This window comes from Coregonus clupeaformis, chromosome 30, assembly GCF_020615455.1.
Source record: "Coregonus clupeaformis isolate EN_2021a chromosome 30, ASM2061545v1, whole genome shotgun sequence".
Classification (NCBI taxonomy): Eukaryota; Metazoa; Chordata; class Actinopteri; order Salmoniformes; family Salmonidae; genus Coregonus; species Coregonus clupeaformis.
Genome location: NC_059221.1, coordinates 18,331,068 through 18,356,459, shown reverse-complemented (window position 1 = coordinate 18,356,459; position 25,392 = coordinate 18,331,068). Strand labels below are relative to the sequence as shown.

At 46.1% G+C, this 25,392-nt stretch overlaps 1 protein-coding gene across 3 annotated transcripts in view; it reads left to right on the top strand.

The window, feature by feature from the left end:
* Positions 1 to 6,175: 6,175 nt before the first annotated feature.
* Positions 6,176 to 25,392, top strand: part of LOC121545738 — a 65,246-nt gene continuing 46,029 nt past the window's right edge. For all 3 annotated transcript variants that reach the window (XM_041856527.2, XM_041856526.2, XM_041856525.2), the window contains exon 1: positions 6,176 to 6,413. In XM_041856527.2, coding sequence (XP_041712461.1) covers positions 6,332 to 6,413 — 82 coding nt within the window. In that variant the 5' untranslated portion in view covers positions 6,176 to 6,331. The remainder of the gene's footprint in view (positions 6,414 to 25,392) is intronic.

The window sequence follows — 25,392 nt, the reverse complement described above, 5'->3', positions numbered from 1 at the left end:
ACAAACGGACACAGGTGCAATAGACAGACAAAACCAATCTAACATCGAAACATCTAACGGTGGTAGCTAGTACTCCGGGGACGGCGAACGCCGAAGCCTGCCCGAACAAGGAGGAGGAGCAGCCTCGGCAGAATCCGTGACAGTACCCCCCCCCTTGACGCGCGGCTCCAGCCGTGCGCCGACCCCGGCCTCGGGGACGACCAGGAGGACGCGGAGCCGGGCGCGTGGGATGACCACGGTGGAACTCAGTCAGGAGAGATGGATCTAGGATATCCCTCCTAGGCACCCAGCACCGTTCCTCCGGACCGTACCCCTCCCACTCCACAAGATACTGGAGACCCCCCATCCGACGTCTCGAGTCCAAGATGGTCCTGACCGTGTACGCCGGAGCTCCCTCGATGTCCAGTGGGGGCGGAGGGGTCTCTCCTATCTCACCTTCTTGGAGTGGACCAGCTACCACCGGCCTGAGAAGAGACACATGGAACGAGGGGTTAATATTCTTATAATCAATAGGCAGTTGTAACCTGTAACACACCTCGTTCAATCTCCTCAGGACTTTAAAAGGCCCCACAAACCGCCGACCCAGCTTCCGGCAGGGCAGGCGGAGGGGCAGGTTTCGAGTCGAGAGCCAGACTCGATCTCCCGGTGGGTACACCGGACCCTCACTGCGGTGGCGATCGGCGCTCGCCTTCTGTCGACGGATGGCCCGCTGCAGATGGACATGAGCAGCGTTCCACGTCCCCTCCGAGCGCCGAATCCACTCGTCCACCGCAGGAGCCTCGATCTGGCTCTCGTGCCATGGTGCCAGAACCGGCTGATACCCTAACACACACTGGAAAGGGGTTAGATTGGTGGAGGAGTGGCGGAGAGAGTTCTGTGCCATCTCTGCCCAGGGGATATACCTTGACCACTCCTCCGGCCGGCCCTGGCAATAGGACCTCAGAAACCTACCCACATCCTGGTTGACTCGTTCTACCTGCCCATTGCTCTCCGGGTGGTAACCCAAGGTAAGGCTCACCGAGACCCCCCAAGCGTTCCATGAACGCCCCCAGACTCTGGAGGTGAACTGGGGACCTCGGTCAGACACTATATCCTCGGGAACCCCATAGTGCCGGAAAACGTGGGTAAATAGGGCCTCAGCGGTCTGTAGGGCAGTAGGGAGACCCGGCATTGGGAGGAGACGACAGGCCTTGGAAAACCGATCCACAACGACCAAAATGGTGGTATTCCCCTGGGAGGGGAGAAGGTCGGTCACAAAATCCACCGAAAGGTGGGACCATGGTCGTTGTTGAACGGGCAGGGGATGTAACTTTCCCCTGGGCAGGTGTCTAGGCGCCTTACACTGGGCGCACACCGAGCAGGAGGAGACATAAACCCTCACATCCCTAGCTAACGTTGGCCACCAGTATTTCACGCTAAGGCAGTGCACTGTCCGGCCAATACCGGGATGTCCAGAGGAGGGTGATGTATGAGCCCAATAAATAAGGCGATCACGAACCTCGAGCGGAACGTATGTCCGCCCCACAGGACACTCTGGGGGAGTAGGGTCGGTACGCAATGCCAGCTCGATCTCCGCATCGACCTCCCACACCACCGGAGCCACCAGACAAGACTCCGGCAGTATGGGAGTAGGCTCAATGGACCTCTCCTCTGTGTCATACCGCCGGGACAGGGCGTCTGCCTTACCGTTCTGGGACCCTGGGATGTATGTGATCTTAAAAACAAACCGGGTCAGGAACATGTTCCACCTAGCCTGACGAGGGTTCAATCTCCTAGCTGCCCGGATGTACTCCAGGTTACGGTGGTCAGTCAGAATGAGGAAAGGGTGTTGAGCCCCCTCAAGCCAATGCCTCCACACCTTTAGGGCCTGAACCACAGCTAACAGCTCCATGTCCCCTACGTCATAATTACGCTCCGCCGGGCTGAGCTTCTTAGAATAGAACGCACAGGGGCGGAGTTTGGGTGGCGTACCGGACCGTTGCGACAGGACTGCCCCAATACCGGCCTCGGACGTGTCTACCTCAACTTGGAATGGTAAAGCGGGGTCCGGATGCGCCAGCACCGGAGCCGAAGTGAACAGGTTCTTCAGTTTAACAAATGCCCTGTCCGCTTCAGCTGACCACTGCAAACGCACCGACCCCCCTTTAGCAGGGACGAATGGGAGCTGCCACCTGTCCAAAGCCCCGGATAAACCTCCGGTAGTAATTAGCAAAACCCAAAAACTGCTGCACCTCTTTTACAGTGGTTGGAGTTTGCCAATTACGCACGGCCGACACTACGGTCAACCTCTATCTTCGCACCAGACGCGGACAACCGATAACCCAAAAAGGAGATGGACTCCTGGAAAAACAAGCATTTCTCTGCCTTGACATACAAGTCATGCTCCAACAGCCTCCTCAACACTCGCGCACCAGGGCTACATGCTCGGCTCGTGTAGAAGAGTACACTAGGATGTCGTCGATGTATACTACCACACCCTGCCCATGCATGTCCCGGAAAATCTCGTCCACAAAGGATTGGAAGACTGAAGGAGCATTCATTAACCCGTATGGCATGACGAGATACTCGTAATGACCCGAGGTGGTGCTAAATGCTTTTTTCCATTCATCCCCCTCCCTAATGCGCACCAGATTGTACGCGCTCCTGAGATCCAACTTTGTGAAGAACCGCGCTCCGCGTAATGACTCCGTCATAGTCGCAATCAGAGGAAGAGGGTAACTGTACTTAACCGTGATCTGATTGAGACTACGGTAATCAATACACGGGCGCAAACCCCCGTCCTTCTTCACAAAGAAGAAACTTGAGGAAACCGGGGAAGTGGAGGACCGTATGTATCCCTGTTCCAAGGACTCGGCTATGTAAGTCTCCATAGCCGCTGTCTCCTCTTGAGACAGGGGATACACACGGCTCCGCGGAAGTGCCGCTCCTGTTTGGAGATCTATCGCACAATCCCCCTGTCTATGAGGTGGCAGCCGTGTTGCCCTAGTTTTGCTGAACACAAGTGCTAAATCCTCATATTCAGGGGGAATGCGCATTGCGGGCACTTGGTTCGAACTCTCCACCGAAGTCGCCCCTAAGGAAACACCTAAACATCTCCCTACACACTGGGCAGACCACTCCATAAGAGCCCTCTGTTGCAACGCAATGGTAGGATCATGGGCGCTTAACCAGGGAAGCCCCAGCACCACGGGATACGCAGGAGAGTCGATCAGATAAAACTGAATGATCTCCTCATGACCCCCCTGCGTAGTCATCTTAAGTGGTGCTGTGACTTCTTTGATCAACCCCGACCCCAGCGGCCAGCTGTCTAGGGCATGAACATGAAAGGGGGCTTCCACCGGCCGAAGGGGAATTCCTAACCTAGAACAAAATTCACGATCAACAAAATTCCCAGCTGCGCCTGAATCTACTAGCGCCTTATGCTGGGAATGAGGTGCCACCTGTGGAAATCTTACAGGTATACACAGGTGACCAACAGAGAGCTCTGGGTAAGTGGGGCGCCTACTCACCTGAAATGACTCCCCAGTGCGTGGCCTGTTGTCCCCTCTCTCAGGAGACCCTCCCCAGCACCTAGCCGCAGTGTGCCCTCCACGGCCACAGTTTGTGCAGGGGACGGCCCCCCTCGGGTTCTCTCTCCTCCTCTCTCTAGCGCCAGCACCCCCGAGCTCCATGGGAATCTGCTCGGAGGTGCTGGAGGGCGGAATGGACGACCCCCATTCGGAACGTCCGCGGGTAGCCAGCAGGGTGTCGAGACGGATGGAAATGTCCACCAACTGGTCGAAGGATAGGTTGGTGTCCCTGCAGGCCAGCTCACGACGAACGTCCTCTCGTAGGCTACACCGATAATGGTCGATGAGGGCCCTCTCATTCCACCCCGCATCAGCCGCTAAAGTCCGGAACTCCAGGGCGAACTCCTGTGCACTCCTCTTCCCCTGTCGGAGGTGGAACAGACGCTCCCCCGCCGCCTTCCCCTCAGGTGGATGATCGAACACAGCCCGAAAGCGGCGGGAGAACTCTGCGTAGGTGATGGTGGCGGCGTCTATTCCCCTCCATTCGGCGTTGGCCCACTCCAACGCCTTGCCGGATAGACAGGAGATGAGGGCGGAGACGCTCTCGTATCCCGAGGGCACCGGGTGTATGGTGGCCAGGTAGAGTTCCACCTGCAGGAGGAACCCCTGACACCCGGCTGCAGTACCATCATATGCCCTCGGGAGCGAGAGCCGAATGCCACTGGGTTCCGGTGCTGGGAGAGTAGGACTGGCCGATGGTGATGGGAAGGTGTGCGACGGCGTGGGCACCTCTCCAGTAACCAAACGGCGCAGAGTGTTGGACACCTCGTTCATGGCGGCCCCAAGTTGCCGGATCATGGTGTCTTGATCGCTGATCCGATCTTCCAGCGACTTGGGTGCCGCCGCTGCTCCTGCTGACTCCATTTGGTGGTGTGTTATTCTGTCAAGGGCTGATGTAATGTGGTGTGGGAGTCAGGCGCAGGACACCGAAGCTTAGTCCAACAGTCTTTACTAGTGAAACACTAGGCAAAATACAATAACGGCCTCAAACACAAAACAGAGGCGAGCGATTACGCAAACTGTGCGTAAACAACAAAAACAACAAACATAGAGAAACACGCAGCACTAACGGACAGGCGTAACAATAACACACAAACTAACCAACACAAAGCAGGCAACTTATAGGACACATAATCAGACACAAACGGACACAGGTGCAATAGACAGACAAAACCAATCTAACATCGAAACATCTAACGGTGGTAGCTAGTACTCCGGGGACGGCGAACGCCGAAGCCTGCCCGAGCAAGGAGGAGGAGCAGCCTCGGCAGAATCCGTGACAGAAATCCCCATAACCCACTGCCCCTCTCAGCAGCCACACTCACAAGGTCAGGAAAGCCTTTGCTTTGATTCTGACTGCTATGAAAGCTACCCTGCCTGCTGCCACAGTGATGGGTGCTCCTGGCTGGGGGCAGGGTTGTGTGTGTGTGTGTGTGTGTGTGTGTGTGTGTGCTCGCTTGGGAGTGTGCGTGTACTACGACCTAGTCTGCTCAGCATTTAGAAAGGAGGGGAGGGGAGGAGGAGGGGGGCTTGAGGAAAGGGTCAGTAAAGGGATCGGATTACCACACCCCAGTCAGTCCCTAAAGAAAGTGAACATACACAGGGAGTAGTAGGAGTGTCCCAGTCCCCGACAATCGCCTGCTCTTGCCTTGATTCAGCCCCATTTGGTCCGATTGTTTGACCAGCAATTTTGCAGGCAAGACAACTCCAGTCTGGCTGCATTTACAAAGAGAGGGAGAAAATAAACTGCTTGATCCCAATCGTTGCTAGGATAGAGTGTGAGATTGTGAAACACAATGTGTGTTTGCCTATGGCATGGGTGTATAGGGCGATTTTGTGTGTGTGGTGATTTCTGTGGGTGTGAGCAGCAGCACCGGACATGTGTGTGTGCGGTGGGGGGGTTCAGCGGATGACCCATCCCAGTATAACTGACTCACCAGTCCAGGGACAAACTAAAGCCTTGGCAGAGGAGAGTGGAGTGATGTGGAGAGATGTGATGTGTGTGACGCCATGCACTGTTACAGGCCTCTGAGCTATGCTGCACAATATTAAGCAGGCAGGCAGACCAGACCAAGGGAGAGGGCTTCCTGTTTATCTAGTGCATCTTCAAAGCAGAACCTATCAGACAAGTCCCTCCATAGCCAGAGTAAACAGGCTGCCTGGGTCTGGGATGTCTCAGTTAGGTGTAGATACTCGGGGTGGACAGCGAGTCATGGTTGTGGTCAACTCCAAATATACAGCAGAGGTGCTAGTTCACTGGTATCGTAGAGCTTGATTTTAGGGATCATTAAAAGAATGCACAGTACAGTTTTAGATGGCATACCACTCTGTCTCTCTCACACAACTCAGCAATAGCTTTCCAGGTTTGGGGAAATAGCTGGATAGGTTTGCTGATCTGAAAAGACAGATGTGATGAAGCACACCAGGATTATATTACCATTCCACTCACACAAACCTACTACGCCCTGCTCACGCCCTGAATCACTTTCTACACACACACACACACACACACACGAAAAAGACCAGCTGCATGAGAAGAGTTCAACTCAGCCAGTAAGAAAAGGGGTGTGGCGAAGGAGGGATAGAGAGAGGGGGCAAAGGAGAGGCCATATGAAACCAGCCACGCTTTATCCTGCCAGTCTGTCCCGCTCTGCGAGCACAGGAAACACACACTACTCCCCCAGCCCTCACTCACTCATTCATCACTCCCTTTCACACACATCTACAGACACACACCGGCTACGCTCACAAAGGACTGGAGGATGGCTGTGTCCATGAGAAGAATGAATGGGTCCTGGAGAGGGATGGCTCTAGCCCTGGTTCTCTGTGCTCTGCTCCTACACAGTGAGTACTACACCTCTTTAAGCCTCTCCAACTCGTGGCTCTGAAGAAATCTGTGTGTCTTACATGCTCAGTCTTAAACTATGGTTAAGTCAGTAAGCGAACTCCGTAAGCATGGTACCTCAAACTTAACCTTGTAGTCCTTTTGTCATCTCTCTGAATCTGAGAAAAGCTAGGAGAGTTAGAATATGACCAAGGCATAGAAAGGGAGAGAGTTTGTGAGCAAGTAGCATGTGCAACATGAAGTCCTAACTTAAACTTTATGCCAAGAGGTGAACATGCCAATCAAATGTACCATGATGTAATTTCAAGCATCTTAAATTACATGTGGGGTTTTTCACAAGTGTGTTCTGTAATGCTTGTGTTATTATGTGACATTAAGCAGTTTGTAGCTTTAGAGTTTGGGGCTGGTAAAAAGTTGTAGGGGTGGCCAGCTGACAGAGGGGCCGCATGCAACTGCTCTGGAGTGGAAAGTTGCCGTTGAGAATAATTAGACAACATCCTGAGAAGGGTGGGTGTGTTTGTGACCATAAAGATGTTTTATTGTCACATACACCGGATAGGTGCAGTGAAATATGTTGTTTTACAGGGTCAGCCATAGTAGTACGGCACCCCTAGAGCAAATTAGGGATAAATACCTTGCTCAAGTGCACATTGACAGGTTTTTCACCTTTTCGGCTGGGGTATTCGAACCAGCAACCTTTCTGTTACTGGCCCAATGCGCTAACCGCTGGACTACCTGCCGCCTGTGTGTGTGTGGAGAGCACGCTCTTTCCAAAACAGGCTCGCTCATTTCTGAAACATGGAGCTCCATTAAGCATATTTTATTCAGATGTAATCTTTTTAAATGGGGAAATATACTTCTGGTATAAGTTCAATCGGCGTCTCTGCAGTGTGTTTGGGCGTCTTTCCATCTAATAGGAGAAGGAAGCTTATCCTGTGTATGATTCCTGCTTGTCCTGTGAAGATGCACCATGTTTATCTAATTAATTAGCCAGCAGGTGTGTGTGTGATGGGGAATTGACCATACATTATCTGTTGATTTCAGCAGGGAGTAAAAATAGGTCCCTTAAGGGATGCGCCTTAGGTTGTGGCAACCGTCAAACTGTATGTGTGGTGGGAATTTCTGTTGGGAAGGTGTGAGGGGAAGGTTCAGCAGTCCGGTCCAAACCACACTGTTAAGTCTGTTAATATAGATAATTGCATAGTGTTACGGCGGTGGGATTGGTGTTGGTTCGGTCTGTATAATGGCTTCTCCAGAGCTCAGTAGTGGCTCATCTGGGCACTGGGACAGTAAAACATTAGCTCTCTGGCACATTGTGAACTGGGGGAACAGTATGCCAGACTAACCAGGAGGAGGAAAATAAACGGTGAAGGGCTTAATGTTACTTTAAAGGGGAAAAGGTCCTTACTCTAAAGTGGAAAGGAACATGCCCTAAGAACATGCTCTATACATACGCACAACACATTAGAAAGGCATATGCCAATTGCAGCAGTCTGGTTATTAGATTAACAAGATTTTAATGGGAATCTACAGTAATTAAAGTTCATTAAGTGACTGCCCCCCCCATAGGTCATGAAGGATGTGGTTTACTTTTGGCATTAAACAGCTATACTGTGCTTTTTCCTTTTGATTGTATCATTGGAGAGTACCCTAACAAATGGTTATAGATGTTCAACTAACTATTAACTATTTAGGTTTATATTGTGAAATTGTTAGAATCAGAACATTACTATACATCAGTAAAATGTTACCATTCCCGTTTCAGGTTAACAGCTTTTTCAGCTCTTGCATTTCACTTAGAGAATCATTAGCACAGGGGTGTTGCTACAAGTCCTCCCTACCTCCTCCCCCATTCCAGACACAGGCCACAATCACCTGCAACATAGTTGACACTTGTGCCACAGGCACCGCTATTTGAATTTGCCAAGGAATGTTCAGCATAAGGTTTTGGAACACATTTGAAAAAATCTCTGCCAAACCCAGAACATAAACGACTGTAGATTGTTGCCAGGGTGATTCAGTTCTGTATGTATGGCCTAGATCACTGGCATGTTTTGTAGAAGCTGGTGGTACTGATTTTGAAATGTAAAGCTATTCACGCCCCTGATGAGTCTATAGAGAGGCCCTGTGTGCCATATCAGCCCCCGTTATTGACACTTTTCTGTCCCTTTTCCAGTGGCAATTTTAGCATGTAAATCTTGGTGAGGCAAACAAAAAAAATATGTTTTAGATGCATGCCAGCAAGCCACTACGCAACACTAAACAATACATTCATTGCACTATAACGGTGACAAACGGTGCCCACAAACTGTTAGGGCCTACATAAAGCTGTCCCAACAGCAGTCCCAAAACCTTACCACTGCTACACATTGCTATCAGCGGCGCCTTGTCTGGTAGCGAAACAGTTCATTCAGCCTCCTTTACTGCCTTAAAAAAATGAACATATCTGAAATGGCTGACTTGCTTAAACAAATGTGGTTTCTACTGACAATTGAGATGTACAAACTATGGCATAAGGGCACGACGAGCGGATAAGAGGCAATCCATTATTTCGATTAAGACATTTAATGAGCGAGCTAGGACGGGATGTAGTCAATATAACTATTTGTTCAGCACTTTTGAAATGTACAGCGACAGAATTCAGAACATGGGCCATTCTTACCATATTCTCCCTGTACACCAAGTCAGAACCGTAGGATAAATAAAGGGGGCATATAAGCAGACAATGAAAGCTCTTACAATATTTGATGATGACATTTCTCTAAAATATAAATAATAATTGTGTCCTTCAAACTTTGCTTTCGTAAAAGAATCCTCCATTTGCAGCAATTACAGCCTTGCAGACCTTTGGCATTCTAGTTGTCAATTTGTTGAGGTAATCTGAAGAGATTTCACCCTATGCTTCCTGAAGTGACTGTGCTGGCCACTCCATCACTCTAAATAGTTATTACATAGTTTGGAGCTGTGCTTTGGGTCATTGTCCTGTTGTAGGAGGAAATTGGCTCCAATCAAGCGCCGTCCACAGGGTATGGCATGGTGTTGCAAAATGGAGTGATAGCCTTCCTTCTTCAAGATCCCTTTTACGCTGTACAAATCTCCCACTTTACCACCACCGAAGCACCCCCAGACCATCACATTGCCTCCACCATGCTTGATAGATGACATCAAGCACTCCTCCAGCATCTTTTAATTTGGTCTGCGTCTCACAATGTTCTTCTTTGTGATCCGAACACCTCAAACTTCCATTTGTCTGTCCATAACACTTTTTTCCAATCTTCCTCTGTCCAGTGTCTGTGTTATTTTGCCCATCTTAATCTTTTATTTTTATTGGCCAGTCTGAGATATGGCTTTTTCTTTGCAACTCTGCCTAGAAGGTCAGCATCCCGGAGTCGCCTCTTCACTGTTGACATTGAGACTGGTGTTTTGCGGGTACTATTTAATGAGCTGCCAGTTGAGGACCTGTGAGGTGCCTGTTTCTCAAACTAGACACTGTAATGTATTTGTCCTCTTGCTCAGTTGTGCACCGGAGCCTCCCACTCCTCTTTCTGTTCTGGTTAGAGCCAGTTTGCGCTGTTCTGTGGGAGTAGTACACAGCGTTGTACGAGATCTTCAGTTTCTTGGCAATTTCTCACATGGAATAGCCTTCATTTCTCAGAACAAGAATAGACTGACGGGTTTCAGAAGAAAGTTATTTGTTTCTGGCCACTTTGAGCCTGTAATCGAACACACAATTGTTAATGCTCCAGATACTCAACTAGTCTCAAGAAGGCCAGTTTTATTGCTTCTTTAATCAGCACAACAGTTTTCAGCTGTGCTAGCATAATTGCAAAAGGGTTTTCTAATGATCAATTAGCCTTTTAAAAATGATAAACTTGAATTAGCAAACACCGCACCATTGGAACACAGGACTGATGGTTGCTGATAATGGGCCTCTGTACGCATATGTAGATATTCCATTAAAAATCAGCTGTTTCCAGTTACAATAGCCATTTACAACAAACAATGTCTACACTGATTGATGTTATTTTAATGGTAATTTTTTTTGTTTTCTTTCGAAAACAAGGACGTTTCTAAGTGACCCCAAACTTTTGAACGGTAGTGTACACTTAGTATTACTTTCTTAGCTACAGTATACATATTTCCCTGGCATATTACATCATTTATGCAGCAGCATAAAATACATTTTTGGACTCACCTTGTTGTGCTGTGCTCACTTGAACAGGAAGGTGGCACGGCAGTCCTTCATGGGCAAATTTTGTCATCAAAGAAAGGGAATGAGGCTGGATTTACAATTTCGAGTTGGATGACCGTTCAAAACTAATTTTTCCAGTCGGAGCTCATTTATTCCCGACTTCCCAGCTGCAATGCTTGCAGTTAGCCACTGTCACCGATTCCTTCCAAACCACTCATTGTTGAATTTGCGATTTCTAACTTGTTGTGTAATGTTGATGGCCGATGAGCACCAATACGTTTTATCTATGATTTATCTTCATTATTTATCTTCATATGACAAGGTTTAAAAAGGATTTGCCAGTAGATTGTTGACTTGATTCATGATGATGACTGCTAGGTAAGATTTTGACATGATCAGTCCAATCAAAGCTACTGTACATATAACGTGATTTGACGTCATTTTATCTGTGGCCAATGACCTTGAGCCTTCTTGGAAGGGCACTTCTAATGTAAACCCTATAGCAGAACCCAAGGGCCTTGAATCTTCCAAGTCTACCCTTAGACTTGGCGGTGACATAGTGTCCCCATGAGTGACAGAACACTGAGCCAATCACGGCACAATGCTGCTGGCTTGCCCCACCCCCACAGCACTGAGCTAGGCTGAAACCTGCATTTTGGAGATGTCTTACTCAAGAAAACAAAAAAGAGACCATGTTTGTATGCGACTTTATTAACTCAATGATTATACAGTTGAAGTCGAATGTTTACAAACACCTTAGCCAAATACATTTAAACTCAGTTTTTCATAATTCCTGACATTTAATCCTAGTAAAAATTCCCTGTTTTAGGTTAGTTAGGATCACCACTTTATTTTAAGAATGTGAAATGTCAGAATAATAGTTGAGAATGATTTATTTCAGCTTTTATTTATTTCATCACATTCCCAGTGAGTCAGAAGTTTACATACACTCAGTTAGTATTTGGTAGCATTGCCTTTAAAAAATGTTACTTGGGTCAAACGTTTCGTGTAGCCTTCCACAAGCTTCCCACAATAAGTTGGGTGAATTTTGGCCCATTCCTCCTGACAGAGCTGGTGTAACTGAGTCAGGTTTGTAGGCTTCCTTGCTCGCACACGCTTTTTCAGTTCTGTCCACAAATGTTCTATAGGATTGAGGTCAGGGCTTTGTGATGGCCACTCCAATACCTTGACTTTGTAGTCCTTAAGCCATTTTGCCACGACTTTGGAAGTATGCCTAGGGTCATTGTCCATTTGGACGACCCATTTGCGACCAAGCTTTAACTTCCTGAATGATGTCTTGAGATGTTGCTTCAATATATCCACATAATTTTCCTTCCTCATGATGCCATCTATTTTGTGAAGTGCACCAGTCCCTCCTGCAGCAAAGCACCCCCACAGCATGATGCTGCCACCCCCGTGCTTCACGGTTGGGATGGTGTTCTTCGGCTTGCAAGCTCCCCCTTTTTCCTCCAAACATAACGATGGTCATTATGGCCAAACAGTTCTATTTTTGTTTCATCAGACCAGAGGACATTTCTCCAAAAAGTACGATCTTTGTCCCCATGTGCAGTTGCAAACCGTAGTCTGGCTTTTTTATACCGGTTTTGGAGCAGTGGCTTCTTCCTTGCTGAGCGGCCTTTCAGGTTATGTCGATATAGGACTCGTTTTACTGTGGATATAGATACTTTTGCACTTGTTTCCTCCAGCATCTTCACAAGGTCCTTTGCTGTTGTTCTGGGATTGATTTGCACTTTTCGCACCAAAGTACGTTAATCTCTAGGAGACAGAACGCGTCTCCTTCCTGAGTGGTATGATGGCTGCGTGGTCCCATGGTGTTTATACTTGCATACTATTGTCTGTACAGGTGAACGTGGTACCTTCAGGCATTTGGAAATTGCTCCCAAGGATAAACCAGACTTGTGGCGGTCTACCATTTTTTTTCTGAGGTCTTTGCTGATTTCTTTTGATTTTCCCATGATGTCAAGCAAAGAGGCACTGAGTTTGAAGGTAGGCCTTGAAATACATCCACAGGTACACCTCCAATTGACTCAAATGATGTCAATTAGCCTATCAGAAGCTTCTAAAGCCATGACATCATTTTCTGGAACTTTCCAAGCTGTTTAAAGGCACAGTCAACTTAGTGTATATAAACTTCTGACCCACTGGAATTGTGATACAGTGAATTATAAGTGAAATAATCTGTCTTTAAACAATTGTTGGAAAAATTACTTGTGTCATATACAAAGTAGATGTCCTAACCGACTTGCCAAAACTATACTTTGTTAACAAGAAATGTGTGGAGTGGTTGAAAAACTAGTTTTAATGACTCCAACCTGAGTGTATGTAAACTTTCGACTTCAACTGTATATTTTTTTAACGTTGTTTTCAAACTGATATGTGACACTTATTAATGCCAAAATAACATGCTATTAATTATTTATTTATTTATTTTTGCTAAGAATGTGGGGCTCCAAACAGGTGGGGCTCTGCCCTACCTGCCCTAAATGACGGGTCGCCACTGCCCTTTTTTAAACTACAGCTGTCTGGCCCTATTTTAAACTACAGCTGTCTGGCTGTAAAGACATGAAGAGGTTGGATGTCAAGTTCCATGACGTCAAAATTCAATATTCTCAAAGAGAAATACTATTTTAATGTTTCACAGTGAATGAACATTGTCTCTATAATGGGGAGGGGGTTTTATCATGTCTTGGTAAGTTGATGAATCCAGCATCAGTCCAGAGGACAGTTGTGGTCTTGTTCTTGAAGGGTAATTGTTGTGGATAAGGTTTAATCAATGACACAGTGAATTTAGGGCCAGTAATATCATTAACCCGGGTAGGAGAGGCAGCTGATTCCAGGGTTTTATTAAAGAACCTTCTTTGTGCTTCTATTCAAAAGAGCCAAACATGAGCCATTACAGTACAGGCCTCTGGATATATCTGGAAACCAATAAACCCATTTCCCAGGGGCCACTGGGCTTATCTTTCATACAAACATGCATGTTTGTGGATAGTCTGATGGCAGCATAGCATGCAAAGCCTGCCTCTGGGGAGAGAACTTTGAGACCAACCACATGACCCCCCCCCCAGACACTGGAGCTCCACTGTGGTGAGTTACAGTTGGAGGCTACCGTTAGTTGGGTCGTCATCTATAGCAGTTGCAGCATGGCTATGGTGACTCAAGGTTTACTGTGGGTAACTGAGATGGGAGTCCTCTGTAACTGTAGCCATTAGGGCTCCTAAGCACCTGACCACGGAAGGCCATGCATTCCAGTGGTAGATGTAGGTCTCAGATGTTGCAGCAGGATTGCCAGTGCAAACCTTTTTAGAGGTGTCAGCCACTGAGACCAACAACCCAGCAAACCAAAATTGTTTGTGTGAAAGTTCCCACAACATTCATTAGGTTGCGGCAAATGTTTCTCGTAACACAAAAACTGTCCAGTCGTGCTGATGATTATAGAATTTTTGTATAAAACATTTGCCTGATGTTCTAAGAACGTTCCTAGAAAACATTCAATCTGTTCTTTTAAGGTTCCCAGAATGTTTCATTAGGTTGTGGGAACAGTCTGGTGAGAACATTGTTGGGACATCACAAAAGATATGTTCCCGAAACACAAACTGTCCAGATGTGCGGATGATTCTACAATGTTTCTTTTAGGGTGCAAAAACCATTGAACCACCTGATGTTACAAGAACGTCCGCAGAACACATTTCAGCTGTTCTTTAAAGGTTCCCAGAATATTTTCATTAGGTTGTCTCCTGAGTGGCGCAGTGGTCTAAGGCCACTAGAGATCCTGGTTCGAATCCAGGCTCTGTCGTAGCCGGCCGTGACCGGGAGACCCATGGGGCGGCGCGTAATTGGCCCAGCGTCGTCCAGGGTAGGGGAGGGAATGGCCGGCAGGGATGTAGCTCAGTTGATAGAGCATGGTGTTTGCAATGCCAGGGTTGTGGGTTCGATTCCCACAGGGGGTATGAAAAATAAATAATGTAAGTCGCTCTGGATAAGAGCGTCTGCTAAATGACGTAAATGTAAATGTTGTGGGAACAGTGTGGGTACATTACAAGACATGGGTTCCCAAACACACAAAATATGCTCAGTTGTGGTGACATTAATATATTTTTAAGTTTGGTTGCACAGGACATTCCTAGAATGTAAGAATGTTGACGGAACACCTGGTCTAAGTTCTATAAAGGTTCCCAGAACATTTAATTAAGTTATGGGAGTTGTCTGGGATGTTCCAAGAATATTCTCACAATGTTGCAGAATGTTCCACAATTTCCAAATAAGTCTGTTTTTATGACGTTCATAGCATATTTGTTTTAGGTTGAACATAATATTCCATTGATGTTCATGCAATATACAGTCGTGATCAAATGTTTTGAGAATGACACAAGTATTGGTCTTCACAAAGTTTGCTGCTTCATTGTTATGAGATATTTTTGTCAGATGTTACTATGGTATACTGAAGTATAATTACAAGCATTCCATAAGTGTCAAAGGCTTTGATTGACAATTACATTAAGTTTATGCAAAGAGTCAATATTTGCAGTGTTGACCCTTCTTTTTCAAGACCTCTGCAATCCGCCCTGGCATGCTGTCAATTAACTTCTGGGCCACATCCTGACTGATGGCAGCACATTCTTGCATAATCAATGCTTGGAGTTCTCAATGGGATTAAGGATGACACTACCGTTCAAAAGTTTGGGGTCACTTAGAAATGGACCCTAAATGTTGATGTTTTGTTCCCCGAGCCACTTAGTTATCACTTTGCCTTATGGCAAGGTTATCCATCATGCTGGAAAAGGCATTGGTCATCACCAAACTGTTCTTGGATGGTTGGGAGAAGTTGCTCTCTGAGGATGTGTTGGTACCATTCTTTATTCATGGCTGTGTTCTTAGGCAAAAATGTGAGTGAACCCACTCCCTTGGCTGAGAAGCAACCCCACACATGAATGATCTCAGGATGCTTTACTGTTGGCATGACACAGGACTGATGGTAGCGCTCACCTTGTCTTCTCCGGACAAGGTGTTTTCTGGATGCCCCAAACAATCGGAAAGGGGATTCATCAGAGAAAATGACGTTCTGTGGCTTCTTTGCTGTCCTTCTTGACACCAGGCCATCCTCCAAAAGTATTCGTCTCACTGTGCGTGCAGATGCACTCACACCTGCCTGTTGCCATTCCTGAGCAAGCTCTGCACTGGTGGTGCCCCGATCCCGCAGCTGAATCAACTTTAGGAGACAATCCTGGCACTTGCTGGACTTTCTTGGGCGCCCTGATGCCTTCTTCACAACAATTGAACCTCTCTCCTTGAAGTTCTTGATGATCCGATAAATGGTGGATTTAGGTGCAATCTTCCTAGCATCAATATCCTTGCCTGTGAAGCCTTTTTGTGCAAAGCAATGATGACGGCACCTGTTTCCTTGCAGGTAACCATGGTTAACAGAGGAAGAACAATGATTTCAAGCACCACCCTCCTTTTAAAGCTTCCAGTCTGTTATTCTAACTCAATCAGCATGACAGAGTGATCTCCATCCTTGTCCTCGTCAACACTCTCACCTGTGTTAACGAGAGAATCACTGACATGATGGCAGCTTGTCCTTTTGTGGCAGGGCTGAAATGCAGTGGAAATATTTTTGGGGGATTAAGTTCATTTTCATGGCAAAGAGGGACTTTGCAATTAATTGCAATTCATCTGATCACTCTTCATGACATTCTGGAGTATATGCAAATTGCCATCATCAAAACTGAGGCAGCAGACTTTGAGAAAATTAGTATTTGTGTCATTCTCAAAACGTTTGACCACGACTGTACATTTTACCTTGCCTTGGAGGTCCTCAGAACATTTCAGATCCCCGGGACCACCCATACACAAAAAAATAAATAAATTTATGCACGCATGACTGTAAGTCGCTTTGGATAAAAGCGTCTGCTAAATGGCATATTATTTTTATTATTATTATTATTTAGAAAAAAGTTTATATTGAAGTTTTAACTAATATTACCACCACATTCTTAGTGTAGCTCCTTAAAGCAAAAAAAGCAGATTGGAAAACATCTGTTAGATAAAACCCTAACTAGAACTTAATGGGAATCTTGGCTAATGTTCTGGGAATGTGTATCGGTTTGCTGGGAAGGAGAGAGCTTTCTATGCACACTAATAATTAGATAATCGGTGTAAGGTCATAATCGAAGAAAACATACGTTGATTAAAACACCTGGTTTTCTGAGCAATCTTTCAAATTGTTAGGACATGTAAACGGCTTAATCGGCGTTCCAGCTGTGTATTTGATCTGCGCAGGTGCCAGCGTGTGGTAGCGCAAGCCTCCCTCTTATGCACGAGTGAAGTGAGTTCTGAAAAACTGAAAGTATGCATCTTAGAAATAGTTTTCACATACAAACTTTATACAGTACCAGTCAAAAGTTTGGACACACCTACTCATTCCAGGGTTTTTCTTAATTTTTACTATTTTCTACATTGTAGAATAATAGTGAAGACATCAAAACTATGAAATAACACATATGGAATCATGTAGTAACCAAAAAAGTGTTAAACAAATCAAAATATATTAAAGTAGCCACCCTTTGCCTTGATGACAGCTTTGCACACTCTTAGCATTCTCTCAACCAGCTTCATGAGGAATGCTTTTCCAACAGTCTTGAAGGAGTTCCCACATGTACTGAGCACTTGTTGGCTGCTTTTCCTTCACTCTGCGTTCCAACTCATCCCAAACATCTCAATTTGGTTGAGGTCGGGTGATTATGGAAGCCAGGTCATCTGATGCAGCACTCCAGCACTCTCCTTCTTGGTCAAATAGCCCTTACACAGCCTGGAGGTGTGTTTTGGGTCATTGTCCTGTTGAAAAACAAATGATAGTCCCACTAAGCGCAAAACAGATGGGATGGCGTATCGCTGCAGAATGCTGTGGTAGCCATGCTGGTTAAGTGTGCCTTGAATGCTAAATAAATCACTGACAGTGTCACCAGCAAAGCACCCCCACACCATCACACCTCCTCCATGCTTCACGGTGGGAACCAGACATGCGGAGATCATCCATTCACCAACTCTGCATCTCACAAAGACAGTTGGAACCAAAAATCTCATTTGGATTCATCGACCAAAGGACAGATTTCCACCGGTCTAATGTCCATTGCTCGTGTCTCTTGGTCCAAGCAAGTCTCTTCTTATTATTATTGGTGTCCTTTAGTAGTGGTTTCTTTGCAGCACTTTGACCATGAAGGCCTGATTTCACGCAGTCTCCTCTGGACAGTTGATGTTGATGTGTCTGTTACTTGAACTGTGAAGCATTTATTTGGGCTGCAATCTGAGGTGCAGTTAACTCTAATGAATCTATCCTCTGCAGCAGAGGTAACTCTGGGTCTTCCTTTCCTGTGGCGGTCCTCATGAGAGCCAGTTTTATCATAGCACTTGATGGTTTTTGCCACTGCACTTGAAGAAACTTTCAAAGTTCTTGAAGTTTTTCGGATTGACTGACCTTCATGTCTTAAAGTAATGATGGACTGTCGTTTCTTTGCTTATTTTAGCTGTTCTTTACATAATATGGACTTGGTCTTTTACCAAATTGGGCTATCCTCTGTATACCACCCCTACCTTGTCACCACAACTGATTGGCTCAAACGCATTAAGAAGGAAATAAATTCCACAAATTAACTTTTTTGTTAATTGAAATGCATTCCAGGTGGCTACCTCATGAAGCTGGTTGAGAGAATGCCAAGAGTGTGCAAAGCTGTCATCAAGGCAAAGGGTGGCTACTTTGAAGAATCTCAAATATAAAATATATTTTGATTTGTTTAACACTTTTTGGTTACTACATGATTCCATATGTGTTATTTCATAGTTCTGATGTCTTCACTATTATTCTACAGTGTAGAAAATAGTAAAAATAAAGAAAAACCCTGGAATGAGTAGGTGTGTCCAAACTTTTGACTGGTACTGTATGTCCGTTATTTGGGGGAATAGGCTTCTCAAAAATAGCATGGTCGCTGTGGTAGAATGTTTATTTTGATTGTCGATTTCCTGCATTTATCAGTCTTATCAGGTAGTCTGATTTCAGATGTGTCCATGTAAACAGGGTTATCAGGTAAATCGTTCTTCTTGCAAAGCATGTAAACATTTAAATCAAACTATTATATTAATCTGAATATTCACAATTATCATATTATTGTGTGCATGTAACTGTACTCTGAATAAACTCAATGATGAAGTGTGTTAAGCTGATCTAACATTCTCTTCATATCCAAGCCTGCTGTTTAAACTACGCACTTTCATCACAAACACTGATTGTGTTTATGTTTCCGTTTCCCATGGCTTTGATTCAGCATCTAGATGCACTAAAATGGACTGGGTCATAAATGCTGCATGATGTCATACCAACGCCTCTTGGAATACATGAATGTGAGGAGCCCTAGCTTTCTGTGGAGAGGGGGGAAACTAGCTCTACCTTTACAGCAATATGGAGAAGAGAAAATACACTTGAATGTGTATAATTTCACGGTTGGGCTGGTATTCCAGTAGCTGCTAAATGTGTCACTAATTCAGTGCTTGTGGCACGGTAGAGTGAGCCATTGTGATGAAGTATTCCAAAGTATTTGCACCCATTACAAACTTGGGTGAAGGCGGGACAGACACAATGTGCATTCCTATCATTTGGGGGAATTCCAATCCTTCCAATCACACCACATCCTTTACATGTCTGAGTATTTTGTCTCTATGACAACTGCTTGATTGACGTTTTGATAGCCCGGCTAGACACACAGTCATTCAGGGTGGCGTGAACCATAAAGTCTGAAAAAATATGGACACCCAAAGCAGCACAGTAAAGACCGACACAAAGAGGAGTGATGGCCAGTAGTGGGAGTGAGATGGGTTCTGAATCTCTTTTCTGTGATATAAACTAACGGACAAAATACAAAGTTCAGTTCAAGGAGAGGCATTCCATTACCAATGGGGAGATAAGATTGTGCCCTTCAAATCTCCATGCTTTGACTCTGTAATGCCCTCCGAGATCTCCGGCATGCACATAAACAAGGGCAGAATATTGCCACTTTTTTTTCTCATGGCCCTCTGCTATTGACTCGCATTCCATCAGTCCCAAGTCAGAATGGTTAACGTTGGACTCGCATCATCCAGAGGTGGGTGTGGGGCTTTTTATGTAACCGGCTGGCAGATAACTGTCTTATGACAGAGTGAGAGCAGGGTGTTGGGGGTGTGTCCTCTTTGGGCCTAAAGTCACAGTCCAAAGACCCTAAGAGTTAAAGAATTAGAGCTGGATTACAGTTAACTGGCAGTTTCCTCAATGGTTTTGTAAAAACGAATATGTACTAGTCAAAATAAAGTTGAAATCATCTTGTTTGTCAGTGTCATTTCTGGCTAGAGGGTTCGACAGGAAATGTTCTCACAAACAAACACAACAGCTCCCCTTTGTCCATTCGATTAACTTGCAGTCGCACTCTGGACTATAACATAACATAACAAAGAGCCTTTCTCTTCAACAGAAGATCTTCATTTGGGCATTAGCTTCTATCAACTCTATTCCCAAAACAAATTTAAGAAACGAAGGCAACAAACCCAAGGATAAGCACAATCACTACTGCTGATAATAATTACTTTTCTAGGACAAAAGACTGTAGACTCTCTAGCAACTATTTACCCAGCTAACTGTCTCCCGAGTGGCGCAGTGGTCTAAGGCTGAAGTGCTAGCCACTAGAGATCCTGGTTCGAATCCAGGCTCTGTCGTAGCCGGCAGCGTCGTCCAGGGTAGGGGAGGGAATGGCCAGCAGGGATGTAGCTCAGTTGGTAGAGCATGGCGTTTGCAACGCCAGGGTTGTGGGTTCGATTCCCACGAGGGGCCAGTATGGAAAATATAAAAAATAATGTATGCACTCACTAACTGTAAGTCGCTCTGGATAAGAGCGTCTGCTAAATCACTAAAAAGTAAATGTTAATGATTATAGAGGGTGTGTTACCATTAAAATATTCCTCTCCTCATTTTGACTGTTTCTAGCAATCTTTTTGTTCCCTATTCCCCTGGCACCCTGGTGCAGTTTTACAGCTGTTATGGCTATAACAAAAGTTGCATCCCAAATACCACCCTATTCCCAACATGGTGCACTACATTTGAACAGAGCCCTATGGGCCCTGGTCAAAATTATTGCACTACATAGGCAATTATGGTGCTATTTGGGATAATGCCAAGGCACAAAAACATTCTCCTCTCCGCCTAGTTCTCTTTCATGTCAACACACCACTGCAACCTGCTAGAGAGCAGAAACACTTTGGGAGCTTCTAGACAACACTCCTCCAGACTAAAGTCACACAGTTAATCTAATGAACAACCATGAGATTAGGGGAAATTTTAAAACATCGTTTTGGACTCACGCTGAGTCTGTTTTTTAAAACAATTTATTTTAACCTTTATTTAACTAGGCAAGTCAGTTAAGAACAAATTCTTATTTACAATGATGGCCTACCCTGGCCAAACCCTCTCCTAACCCGGATGACGCTGGACCAATTGTGCACCTCCCTATGGGACTCCCGATCATGTCCGGTTGTGATACAGCCCGGGTTCGAACCCGGGTCTGTAGTGACGCCTCTAGCACTGCGATGCAGTGCCTTAGACCGCTGCGCCACTCAGGATCCACTCAGGTCTTTTCCAATGCTTACATAAGCTCAGCCTCTGTGTTGAAACCTTATCACAAACTTTGCTCATGTTTGGAAGTTCACAGCTCATGGTAATTTTGATGTCACATATTGTCAGAATATAAGACCACAGTGGGTTTACAATAACAGTACGTATATGGCAAGTGTACGTCGTCTAAGGCAAGACATGCTTGTCAAGAGAAGGCAGAGTTAGGCATGGCTCTCAAGGGTGTTTAGTTTAGCCTGGGGTATAAAGGATATTTAATGAGGGTTGGCTGAGGCCCTTTCACTGCTAGAGTAATTGCTCCTGGTAATTAATGTTCAGCTAGAAACTCGTTGGTCGTTAGGGCCCTTCTTATGCTGCTGGCTAATTTGAAAACATAAGATTACATCCTGTTCCTGCTTTCACTGGGACCTTCTCTGTGTGTGTGGTGTGTGGGGGGCTTGGTAGGTCTCTATGTGAGGGGAAATCAGGGAGTTTAACCAGTCAGTCTTTTACTCTTCCCTCCTTAATCTAAACCATTGTATAAAGCCAGCCATTGGAGGAGGACTATACATTTAGATATCATCTAACACAGCCTCTCCCCACTCTGATGTCAAAAAGCAGTGGGAACTCATCCAGCAAAATCTGCACTCAGCAACAGTAACAATCTAGGCAGCTTTGGTTCTGACAGTGGGAGCTGTGAGGCGAGGAACAAGCCTGTCAGAGCAGCTGGTATTTGGTCTGTGTCCCAAATAGCACCCTATTCCCTACATGATGCACTACCTTTGACTGGAGCCCTATGGGCTTTGGTAAAAAGTAGTACACTATGTAGGGAATAGGTTGCCACCTGGATGCAGCTTTGGTGTATAGGAGCGAGGAGCCAGCCTGGCCCTATCCTTCAGTAATGAGATTAATGGACTATTTAGGAAACAGAGGCTTAAGTTACGGCAGGGCTTCCTGCCCAAACTATTTTGATGAGTGGTGTTAGTGCTGAAAAAATGCCCCATGCCCTTTTATTAAGCCTATAACAAAGCCTCATCTACATTTGGCCCTTTTTGCTCTAGAAGAATGGATTTTAAAAGCAGATTTATGGAAATCGATTCTTTGCATAGTCCACAACAAAGTTGTGACAGTCACAATATATAGAAATATGCCCGTGGCAGTATATAACCTTAGTACATGTAGCCTATGAGTGATGGCTCTCTCTCTGTCGTTATGTGGGAATTGGTGAACCTGCTGTGTGTGTCTCTATGGGAAGCCTGCTGGGTATTCTGCTAAACACGTGTATGTGACGAATAAAATTTGATTTGATTTATTCTGGGTATTATCGTTGGCCCCAGCATACTCACCTCTGAGGCTTAGTGAAGTCGCAGCATGCCGCGTGCCGTGAGAGCCATATCCTGTCCAAGGATGTGCATGGATGCTAAGATGTTGCTGCAGTGGAGAGCAGCTGTTTTACAGGCTGCTGACAAATTCTGCTATTTTTCTTTCTTTCTTTTTATGCATATTTTTACCTTTTTTTAAAAAATTTTTACATGTTTCCGCCATTTCCTATGACCGAAAACAGCTTATGGAGATCAGAACTGCGATCACTAACTCGATTTGGATGACAATTTCTACTTCAACGAGTCGGCAGCTCTGGACGTACTGCCTACTCCGGGCCAGGCCCTAATCCCCGGAACTCTGAAAGAGCAAGCGACGGTGCCAAAGAGGCAGACGAGCCGGCATCCTACCCTCCATTCTGTTGGCGAACGTACAGTCACTAGAGAACAAACTGGACGAGCTCCATTCGAGACTCTCCTATCAACAGGACTTGAAGACCTGTAATATTCTATGTTTAAAGGAGTCATGGCTGAACAAGGACATGGTTAATATACATCTCGCTGGCTTTTCCATGCTTCGTCAAGACTGGTTGGCAGCCTCTGGTAAGATGTCAACAGCTGGTGCGCGATCGCTAATGTTAAGGAAGTCTCAAGTTTTTGCTCGCCTGAGTTAGAATACCTCATGATAAGCTGCAGACCATACTATTTACCACTTTTTTGTAGCGGTCTATTTACCACCACAAACCAATGGTGGCACTAAGACTGCACTCAACGAGCAGTATAGGGCCATAAGCAAACAAGAAAATGCTCACCCAGAGGTGGCGCTTCTCATGGCCGGTGATTGTAATGCAGGGAAACTGAAAACAGTTTTACCAAAATGTTGCCAGCATGTCACCTGTGCAACTAGAGGCAACAAAATTTGAGATCACCTTTACTCCCCACAAAGAAACGCATACAAGGCCCTTCCTCACCCTCCCTTGGGCAAATCTGACCGTAATTCTATCCTCCTGATTCCTGCTTACAAGCAAAAACTCAAACAGGAAGTACCAGTGACTCCCTCAATACGGAAGTGGTCCGATGAAGCGGATGCTAAGATACAGGACTGTTTCGCTAGCACAGACTGGAACATGTTCCGGGATTCATCCGATAACATTTGAGGAGTTTACCGCATTAGTCACCGGCGTCATTAATAAGTGCATCGACGACGTCGTCCCCACATTGACCGTACGTACATATCCCAACCAGAAGCCATGGATTACAGGCAACGTCCGCACTGAGCTAAAGGCTAGAGCTTCCGCTTTCAAGGAGCGGGACACTAATCCCGACGCTTATAATAAATCCCACTATGATCTCCGAGCCATCAAACAGGCAGTGCCAATACAGGACTAAGATCAAATGCTACTTCGCTGGCTCGTTAGTTTGCAAGCCCTGCCACATCCATCATGGATTACAAAACGAAACCCAGCCGCGAACTGCCCAGTGACACAAGCTTACCAGACAAGCTAAATCCCTTCTATGCTCGCTTCGAGGGAAGCAACATTGAACCATGCATGAATGCACCAGCTGTTCTGGACAACTGTGTGATCTCACTCTCCATAGCTGATGTAAGACCTTTAAACAGGTTAACATTCACAAGGCTGCGTAGCCAGCTGAATAACCAGGACACGTACTCAGAGCATGCGCTGACCAGCTGGCAAGTGTCTTCACTGACATTTTCAACCTCTCCCTGATCCAGTCTGTAATACCTACATGTTTCAAGTGGTCCACCATAGTCCCTGTGCCCAAGAACGCCAAGGTAACCTGTCTAATTGACTGTCGCTCTGTAGCAGTCACATCTGTAGCCATGAAATGCTTTGAAAGGCTGGTTATGGCTCACATGAACGCCATCCTCCCAAATACCCTGGACCCACTCGAGTTTGCATACCGCCCCAACACATCCAGATCACGCAATCTCTACAGAACTCCACACTGCCCTCTCCCACCTGAACAAGAGGAACACCTATGTGAGAATGCTGTTCATTGACTACAGCTCAGTGTTCAACACCAGCTCAGCTTTCAAGCTCATCATTAAGTTCAGGACCCTGGGACTGAACACCTCCATCTGCAACTGGATCCTGGACATCCTGACGGGCTGCCTTCAGGTGGTGAGGGTAGGCAACAACACATCCACCATGTTGATGCGCAACACTTGGGCCCCTCGGGTGCATGATTAGTCCCCTCCTGTACTCCCTGTTCACTCACGACCGCATGGCCGCACAGGACTCCAACACCATCATTAAGTTTGCTGATGACACGACGGTGGTAGGCCTGATCACCGACTGATTATTAATAATTTTTTTGTCATTTAGCAGGCGCTCTTATCCAGAGTGACTTGCAGTTAGTGAGTGCATACATTTTCATACTGGCCCCCCGTGGGAAACGAACCCACAACCCTGGCGTTGCAAGCGCCATGCTCTACTGAGCTACACAGGGCCTTATAGGGACAGCCTATAGGGAGGCGGTCAGTGACCTGGCAGTGTGGTGCCAGGACAACAACCTCCTCCTCAACGTCAGCAAGACAAAGGAGCTGATCGTGGACTACAGGAAACGGAGGGCCAAGCACGCCCCCATTCACATTGACGAGGCTGTAGTGAAGCGGGTCGAGAGCTTCAAGTTCCTCAGTGTCTACATCACTAAGGAATTAACATGGGCCATACAAACCAACACAGTCGTGAGAAGGCACGACAATGCCTCTTTCCCCTCAGGAGGCTGAAAAGATTTGGCATGGGCCCTCAGATCCTCAAAGTTATACAGCTGCACCATTGATCATCTTGACTGGCTGC